Source organism: Daphnia magna, linkage group LG5, assembly GCF_020631705.1.
Source record: "Daphnia magna isolate NIES linkage group LG5, ASM2063170v1.1, whole genome shotgun sequence".
Classification (NCBI taxonomy): domain Eukaryota; kingdom Metazoa; phylum Arthropoda; class Branchiopoda; order Diplostraca; family Daphniidae; genus Daphnia; species Daphnia magna.
Window position 1 is genome coordinate 9,690,146 of NC_059186.1, and position 8,960 is coordinate 9,699,105.

Sequence of the window (8,960 nt, forward strand, 5' to 3'; positions counted from 1 at the left end):
AACATCAATTTCTAATACCTTTTTTCTGTCTTTCCTTTTTGATGATCGTATAATTTTCACTGTTCTGTCAGCTGATTACACAAAATTTCTTTAACATTTTTCTAACTGTGTTGCCATACTTAATTATTTTGATAGTGACTCTTAAATTGCGAAAACAAAAAATCTTTGGATTTTGGAACGGAAATGCAAACAAGTAAGATGTTTTGCATTTTACATAAAAATTAATGGCATTTGTTTTCTTGATTACTTCCATTTGGATTTTTTGAAAAATATGTGTCCAGTGAAAATCTGTCACATAACAAATTAAACATACTGCCAAAACACAAACAGGTGACAATAACACAGTTATTAAATAGTTGCTTGGTCAAGTTTCTGGTAGAAATAGGCCGCCAGCGCCGCCAGCCATCTATACCAGCTTGTAATTATATAACATAACCACACGACAGCTAGGGTACGTTAAAATTATTAGATATGTCAAACCATTTGGGTGGGAAAAAAACTTGGTGATGATGTTTCAGAAGTGGGTTTACCGTTAACGTTCTTGAAAGAATAACGAATGATGACGCCTGATTTGGGGAGTTTGTGGGGCTCTTGGAATTTAGTACAGATACTGCGATATGGGGTTGGAACGCAGTTCTGGAGAGGTACTACTACCAGGTCAATGGGTTTTACTTTTTTTTTTTACCGAGGATTTATATAGAGCTCCCCCCTGGCATTATAAATCAACGAGGAAACTCAAAGCATGGAACATCTTGGCAAAAGGTATTTCAACGACAAGATGACGTTTTCTAAGCTCTTGAAATTGTTGTTTTTGTTTTGGTGCATTGTTTCTACTTGTACCCAGACTTCACTCAGGTAACCACCAATTTATACTTGGCATTCACGTTCACATTACGGCAATTCATCAGTTGTATCAATCGTTTGATTGGTATTCAGGAATATGGAAAATGCGGTAGTGTCTGAAAAATGGTCATATGTGACGGTTTTCAATGGTTTACTTCGTGGAACTGTTAAAAATCAGGATCTTTTCATCGAATTAAATGAACTAAGTGGTCAAAATGAACATCTGATTGCCGAATATGAAAAAGTAATGCTCAGGTCAGATCGTTTTTTTTTTAACTCTGTATAGTTGGAAGAAATACACTAATTAAATAAACTTATTTTAAAAGTATACCCAATGGGGCAATTACAAGAGGAGGAATCCCAACCCAACGGAGGTGTGGCATTCCTTACTTGGAAATGGTAAAAAAATAATTGGAGCAGACGAGGACTGAAGGGCATACTTAATGAAATGGTTGGTATTCTTCCAGATTTTAATGATACTCATTCCCTCAGGATTAATCGTCAGCCCAAGTTAAATTTCTGTAGCAAGAACTTTCGGTATGTTACCGTAATTATTATTTCTTTTCAATGCTGACTCAAACTTGATATGTCTCCTTTTTAATTAATATGCAAGGAAAAACGAATATCAAGACCAACTTCGACTATGCAGTCTCGATGACAAATTGGTGTACAGCGTCCCTGCTATGTATAGCAGATAAGAAGTTGGGAAGAAAAGTTTAGAAAGTTTGCTCCCTGAAGCAGTAGCTGGCTGGCACAGTACACTGATTAGATTGAAAATTACACAAATTGCTAGAAAACGTTTTCCACATACTCATCTGTCTCCATTTTCCTGGGAAACAAATAGAACGACGAAAAATAATCCGGCTGTCACTTCCAAGCTTAATGTTTACCTTTCACGTATTGAACTCGGCAGACTGAAAAAGAGCAGTCTGGCGGCAACTTCCACGTCAAGAAAAAGACTAGTTGTCAACTTGTCATCTGTGCTAACCGCTGTGGAGAATAACAACAACAACAAAAAGAGGAGTAAACAAAAAGCAAAGTACGGTGTCTTCTCATCCAAATAAAAGGGAAGCATTTTGACAGCTTAAAGCTGTTTGCAAGGTTGATTGCTCGCAGGTATATAGTGTACGTCTGGCGTTGAGGGGCGCGTTCTGAAAACGAGAAATTTCTAGGGCCAGTTAAAGACAAAAGAAATGCCATAAGGACAACTTCCAGGAAACAGGGAAATAAAAAATAAATTCATGTCTACTGTCGGTCTTACTCATTAAATGAATAGACAACAAAATGAACGTTTGAAAAATGAGAAAATAATTACAAATGAATCAATTGCCGCACGCCAGTTTATTTCTAAGTCAAGGGAGTTTATAAGTAGTATAATAAGGTAGGTGAAAGTTATTTTTTTCTTTCGCATTTGACATCACACGAAAAACCAACATAATAATTAAGAATGGGTGAATACGTAAAAAATAATAATAATAAAAGACAAGGCTCCAAACACAACACTGCATAGTGTGCGGTTCTTTACGTGCTTAATACGATTCCTCTACTTTGATTCGTTGCAAGGATTATGGGAGAATGGGGAACAAGGTTTTTTTTTTTTTTTTTTCTATTTCATTGTGTTATGACGAAAATCGACAACTTGAGCAATGCACAAAATATGAATTGAAAACTATGATTTTTTTTGTTTGTTTTTAAGTCACTCAAAGGTAAATTTTAAAAGTGATTGAACGCACACGGATCCTATCCATGTTAAAGGTCTGAAAGCCAAGTTCTTATTGCAAGAGGCAAAAGATAAGAAACCGTGGTAAGCGATCCACGTTCCGTCTTATGGAAAAAAAAAAAAAAAAATCTCTCTCTCTCTCTCTCTCTAAAATTAAGTAAGACACAAAAACAGAGAAGGTGAGGGAGAGTTTGATCATATGTCAACGTAATAGCCGTGCGAATGCTCACAACAGCTGCAATAACAACATAATAGAAGGCAAAACATTTTTCAAATGAGCGGCAACTATAAACATTGCGTCGCTGCTAAGCGGTCTACATGATTGTACCATCTGCTTGAATTGTAAAAAAGGCACGCGTGAGCAAATAACTCGACGCTTTTTTTTGAAAAGACGTGATTTTGAAACAAACTTGAAGACCATGAAAACATGACAGTGTTTCTTTTTCATGCGCAAATAGCACAATAAAAGTAAACAAAAAATTCATTCCCATTTAAAAACTAAAGCAAAAAAAAAAAAAAAAAAGTGAAAGAAAAAAAAAATTCCCGCGCACTTTTATGTGACCTACCTCACACGAAACCCAACCGGTTCCAAAAAAAATTTTCATTTTTTTTCCCCCTTCTCTTTGTCTTAGTTTGAACTTTGGTGTGGCGTACGACTTCTGTGTGTGCTTGCTCTTATTCCTTTGGTAGAGAAATATTTTCCTGTTTCCCCCTTTTGTTTTTTCGTCTTCTTTGCGTAGACTTTCCTATTTCAGAAAACCGGGAAAGTAGGGTTGGTTTTGGGGATGTAACCCTTTGATTTAGCTCTTGAAGTGGGTCATGCTGGCTGGCATAACGCCCATCGTGTTGAGGTCCATCTGAAACTCCTCCAGATTGTCTAGTTCCTCTACTTGTGACATGAAGTCTTGAAACGAGTCCGATACCTCGTTGGGCTGGCCAGTCTGGGTCGATGGATAGAAGCTGCGCACACACAAAACCGTCCAGGGAGAAAACAGGAACACACGAACGAGAAGGTGTGACGAAATAGGAAAAACCATAAAATGAAGAAGAAAAAAGAAAGCGACGAAAAGGGGGGGAAGGAAAAAAAATATAATCAATTAAAATAATAAAGAAACCGAGCCCTTTTTTCTGCGTTCAAGAATTCAACACACACACGGTCAATTTCCAAAGAAAAAGAAAAAAAGGAAAAAAAAATAAAATTAAAATAAAATAAATAAATAAGCGACTGCTAAATCAGGATAGAAACTGGATCTGGTTGTTTGTTAAACAGCAACTAACTTCAAAAATGTGTCGCGTTCTTTTTGAAATTTCTAGTTTACAAAAAATTTTACCACGTTAAATTAAAAAAAAAGGGCTCGATTGGTAACGTCAAGCACAAGGAGGAGAAAAAAAAAAATAACAAAAAAAAAAAAAACAGTTATATACAACAAGTTTAGAGAGAAACGAACGGCCAGTCTCTATCCGTGATGATAGCATACACTATGTATTTAATGAATTTGTTTTCTTTCACCTTTTTTTTTTTTTTTTGGTAAATATGAAACGCGTACATTCAACACCAGGGGATAAAAGTAAAATATCCAACACATTCAACACTCATAATAAAGGAGTAATGAGAAAAAGGAAAAGGAAAAAAAGGGGAAAAAAAGGGGAAAAAAAATCACGGGTTCATAGAGAAATCAGTAGGTGGAGAGTGTGCTTCAAGAAGTTGTCAACGAGTAAACGAGAAACAGTTTAAAATTTGAATTGGGAGAAAAATGGAAATAAAATCGCGCAAAAAATTTTTTCTAATCAGATATTCGGGAGAGGGAAAAAGTGCCGTCATTTAATGTTTTTAAAAATTTCGTAATCAGTTTACAAATTTAGAATATCCTGACCAACGAGAGATCGATTCTCTTTTTTCTTAGGACCAGAGCAATTTTCGGAAACTAAAAACATACTGACACTAAAAAAACATACAAATAAAGATAGAATATGTTTCAAGTGTTAACGCAGAGTTGCGTTTACACCTGTTCAGGTGCCTCCCTTCTCCCATTTCAGCATTACTAGCGCGTTTCATAAAGCTTGAGATTATCCCTCGTTTCCTGCCTACCTCTTTATCACAGCCACTCACTGATTTAAAACGTGAATTACGATCACTCTAATAAAATTTTGTGTCTGACATTTTTCTTCTACGAAACACACACAACCGACAGCGGAATTGTATGAGGGGGGGGTTACTAAGATATACGAAGGGAAAGATTAAGAGTGAAGCTGGGGATAAAACTGAGAGAAAGATTAGAAATTCTTTCATTATGGCCTCAGAGAATTGCCACGCCTATAGGAACTGAGACCTCCGGATTTGACAATTCGTTTTGTCTGTTTTTGCTTTACTAAACCAGCTAATATTTTACGGCAACAATAACATAACAATATTGATATAAAACGACAACGACGTCAAGTCGACACCTTAAAAACTTGAACGAAGACACCAACAAAAAAAGAATAGAATTTATCAAAGTAGTCAAGAAATGAGAGGTCAATTTGAGAAACAAGTTAAGAAGAGTACCGCGTCGACCTAGCCCCACCCCTCACCCACGACATGGAACAAGACAAAAACGATTCCCCTCCTCCTTTTTTTGGCTTCGCCAAACGTGGCGTATCACACCCACACACACACACACACAAAAAATGAAAGGAAGAAGAAGATGAGAGCAAGACCTTTCGAACAAGACTTAGAAAACCGGAAGGAAATGAGCAAGAAAAGGAAGAGTTTAAGATTTGACCATCGAGGTATTAAGGGATGAGCAGGAAGAGATTGGCAAGTGTAGACACTTGGTCTTTTTTTTTTTTGCTTTCTAATTAGAGAATTATGTAGGTGGAACGGCCATCGACTTGCCTGCTGTGGACCGTCTCGGAGGTCGCGCTGTGAACGGATGGAGTGTCGCGGCCCATGCTCGCTTCTGGTGACTGTGGGTTGTAGAACCCTTGCGGCGTTGGCGGGTAGCTACCCGTTTCCAGGTTACCACCACCACTACTCCAACTAAGCAAAATAATTTTGAATTTTGAATATTTTATTGTAAATACTAATGTAAAGTTTAAGGTTTCAGCGAATGGTGGTGCGACAATGATCTTACCCAGGTACGTGAGTAACGAGCAATGGCTTGACGTAACCGTTGGTGGGCGTCTGGCTGTCGGTAAACGGCGTGTAGTATTTGCCGAACGCCTGGTCTTTCGGTATGTCAGGATACAGATAGATTAGGTGTTTCAAGTCCGAAACACGATCGGCCAGCGTGCGGATGGCAAAATCCTTGCTCGTGAAGGGTTGTAGCATAAAAACTTCACTTGAATCTGTCACGGAACAATACGAAACTCGCGTTAAAGGTATTGGTAGAATGTCAAGGTATTTGTACGAAGATTACCTCCGACCCACGCAATGGTGACGCCCCCCAGCTCAGAATCAGAGAAGCGCAGCATGAACGTACCCCGTAGACACTGTTTCAATAAGTCTTCTGTTTGCTTTCGGCCGATAAAACCAACGATGGTGCTGCAAAACAAACAATCGATTCTCTAGTTTCCCAACGAAGTGCATTTTAAACTCAAGAAATTATTTACTTATCCATCCATGGCGCACGTAGGTGCTCCCTAGTGAGCTTCATCAGGGCGTAGAACCATTCCCAAAAGGTAAAGTTGCGTTCGGGCAGTGGCTCTTTGCAAAACTGAGACCATGTAAGCATTAAATTGCCTGCTTCGGGGCCAACCAGAGGCAACTGCAGGTTCGGGTTGCGGAAAGCCTTCGAGGCTAAGAATCGCTGGTTGCTTTCCGTCAGAGCACGACCGGTGGCCGAACGAAATTTAGTTGAGAGCGTCTCAGCAACCTGAGACCAGGGCACCTTTTCCGGCACGACAAACGGCGTACGGCCGGGTTCGGCGAATGCATTGTCCCAGGTAACTGTCGCCCAAGCATGAGGCTCTTGGTTGCCGTGCACGATAACTACCACGGGCAAGGATAAAGTCCAGACCTAGAGCAAATTAAAATAGTTAAACTCTGATCAAAACGATTTTTATTTTAACAAGATGTAAATACCTGGAATACCAATTCTCCGCCGCCTACCGAAAACTTGGATTGAAAGAGGAGAGAAAACTTTTCATCCATCACCGATTCGGTGCCTTTCTTTTCGGCGCGCTTGATCTTTCTCAGTTGCATGTTTCTGTTGTCAGGTAAGATACAGAATTCCATATTTAGAAGGTGAAATTTTGATCTTAAAAGAAGTTTCATATAACTACCTGAATGAGACAGAGAGTTGACGTGAAGCTTTTTGGTATTCCATCGTGCCCGTGTTATTGAGAATCTCCCCCGATGCCTCTCCTTTGGCCATTTTGTCGTTCTTCAGTAACGTATTGGCCTGCTGCTCGCTGATTATAGACACCGTAACCTATTGAAAACCCATTATATGTAATGCTCTATTAACTTTCTTGACAAGCTCGGAATACCTGCGGGGGTGTCATGTGCACATTCAGCTTTCCACCGACCAACAGTCGAACCATGGCTGTGAAACGGGTGTTGGTTTTCATCACCTGCGGGGGCTGGCGCTCAATAATGAAGGTACTGCCAGAAGAATATTAAGTTATGTGAATGATTTGCAACAGACCAATAAAAAAAAATACTAACCTAGTCACTAGCGACGAGAGTAACTGCGTGATTTGCGTATTAAGTGCAGGTACATGGTCTGTATTATTTGCTTGCATGATAGGGAATTTAGCTCGTAGACGTTCGGCTTCCTTGATCTGTTGTCTGTTCAACCAGATTATTTCCGCCAAACCTTCACACCATTCCTGAAAGTGGATTAATCATTTTTTTTTTTTTTAGTCATTACGTGTTGCAAAATATTTGGCTTCGAGCCTTTAAATAGCCAACCTGGATAGAATCTAGGTTGCTATGGAAGGGCACTCCATTCCCAGCTAATTGTTGTTCACGTTTCCAGCGGATAAGTTCATCATCTAAAACTCGAGCTTGCAGATTTTCAATCAACATCAATGTCTCTTTATGTTTCTCGGCCAAAGCCATCCGCATTTGCAGCAACTCAGCCAGCTGAAAATAAATATTTATTGTGATTGATCTACAACTGATGTCGTTGGGCAAAATTATTTTTTTACCACCTTGACGTTGAGCTTGTGTTCACTCATTTCTTTCTTGATGCGCAATTGCTTCTCAAAGTCGTTTTTTTGTTGTGACGGAGCCTGGTTCTGTAAGTGCGTCAGATTAGCTTGGATCTTTGTCAGTTCGTGATACTCTAACGCAAAGGCTTCTTGCTCTTGTTCCATTCTTCTGAGATCTTCACTCGTCTCTTGTGTACGTTGGCGTAATATGTCCAATTGCTGAAGAATTTCACCCGACGCGTCAGGAAGTAATGCAGCTGGGTTGCTGCTCATGCCTAGGCTCATCTGTAAATAATTTTGAGATTAGGAATATGGTTTGAAAATTATGCATGCAAATAAAAAGTATTTACATTTTCAGCTTGTTGAACAAGCTTTAGTTCGGTACCCAGGCAGTGTCTGATGATTCTGAGCAGACCGAGGGGATTTTGGCTGTATCGTTGCTGAAGTTAAGGATAATCATTCTGAATTATTTTTGCAACTTTATGGCCAAATACTGAAACTTACTCTAAACATTTCAGCAGCACCTTGAAGTTTAATTTTGGTGAGGAAAAACTCCTCATTTGTTAAAGCCTGGGCTTTGGATTCTAATTCTTGGATAAGTGCACCTACAACAGATGCAGCATACTGCTCGTGTTGAGGATTGTCTGGGTCAACATCACTCCTGGAACATAAATACAAATCAGAATAACTGGCAAACCAAAGTTTGACATATGATACAAGACTTGCATAATTTTGCTTTCAATCCATGGGGCTAAAAAGTGCCGAACTTCAATGGGAAAATGTTCACCATAAACAGCCTGCACCTGTCGCAGAGCTTCACCTTGAAGCTGCTGCGCTTTTGTCCAAAGAGACATTTTCAAAGCTTCACTTCACCCAGGAATTCTGCAAGTGTGGCACAAAAAAATGTATAATCAGTCTTGATCCAGATAAGAACAGATAAGAGTCATTCACGACGGATATGCACATTTATGACAATACATCTGATCACAACCAGATAGTTCTCCAATGGAGAATGACAATAAATCCTCCCACCCCCCTCTACAACAGGTATCGGCACCTCATAACCGAGCTCTCTACAATCTTTCACAATAAAAAAAAGACTACCTGAAATGCGAGCCGTTAACTAGAAAGAACGGCGATGAAGTGAAAGGAGAATAGGGGACCAACTCATGTAAATCTTTAAAAAATGAAGCCTGTAACTTGAGCTTCGCGTTTCCCTCCAGCAACGAGGCGCACAGCAACACACACACTGATAGGTAGA

The 8,960-nt window shown here is 39.3% G+C and overlaps 2 protein-coding genes across 3 annotated transcripts; one reads left to right on the top strand and one right to left on the bottom strand.

Moving 5' to 3' along the window:
* Positions 1 to 233: 233 nt before the first annotated feature.
* Positions 234 to 2,712, top strand: LOC116924060. The gene is made up of 7 exons (XM_032930642.2): positions 234 to 644; positions 701 to 762; positions 845 to 855; positions 937 to 1,087; positions 1,170 to 1,242; positions 1,311 to 1,380; positions 1,457 to 2,712. The coding sequence occupies exons 1-7, from the start codon at positions 557 to 559 to the stop codon at positions 1,539 to 1,541; spliced, it is 540 nt and encodes a 179-aa protein (XP_032786533.2). The 5' UTR covers positions 234 to 556; the 3' UTR covers positions 1,542 to 2,712.
* Positions 2,166 to 8,960, bottom strand: LOC116924054 (signal transducer and activator of transcription 5B). Of its 2 annotated transcripts, none has more exons than XM_045173958.1 (15): positions 8,804 to 8,960; positions 8,426 to 8,581; positions 8,204 to 8,360; positions 8,050 to 8,139; positions 7,700 to 7,984; positions 7,458 to 7,631; positions 7,212 to 7,375; positions 7,034 to 7,148; positions 6,827 to 6,975; positions 6,627 to 6,750; positions 6,155 to 6,561; positions 5,962 to 6,086; positions 5,677 to 5,890; positions 5,439 to 5,582; positions 2,166 to 3,523 (listed from the first exon to the last, which is right to left on the bottom strand). In XM_045173958.1, exons 2-15 carry the CDS (start codon positions 8,551 to 8,553, stop codon positions 3,364 to 3,366), a joined length of 2,436 nt encoding a protein of 811 aa, XP_045029893.1. In that variant the 5' UTR covers positions 8,554 to 8,581; positions 8,804 to 8,960; the 3' UTR covers positions 2,166 to 3,363. The 2 variants fall into 2 exon arrangements, with proteins under 2 accessions (XP_045029893.1, XP_032786524.2); XM_032930633.2 differs by having other exon boundaries at positions 7,697 to 7,984.

Bases quoted from the DNA above. Each gene is read 5' to 3' on its own strand.
- LOC116924060 (XM_032930642.2), top strand. From the start codon at position 557: ATGATGACGCCTGATTTGGGGAGTTTGTGGGGCTCTTGGAATTTAGTA. The intron at 1,088-1,169 runs GTAATGCTCAGG...TTATTTTAAAAG, and splicing joins TGATTGCCGAATATGAAAAA to TATACCCAATGGGGCAATTA. The intron at 1,243-1,310 runs GTAAAAAAATAA...GTATTCTTCCAG, and splicing joins GCATTCCTTACTTGGAAATG to ATTTTAATGATACTCATTCC.
- LOC116924054 (XM_032930633.2), bottom strand. From the start codon at position 8,553: ATGTCTCTTTGGACAAAAGCGCAGCAGCTTCAAGGTGAAGCTCTGCGA. The intron at 7,376-7,457 runs GTTGGCTATTTA...ATCCACTTTCAG, and splicing joins GCAACCTAGATTCTATCCAG to GAATGGTGTGAAGGTTTGGC. The intron at 3,524-5,438 runs GCAAGTCGATGG...GTGTGTGCGCAG, and splicing joins TCCGAGACGGTCCACAGCAG to CTTCTATCCATCGACCCAGA.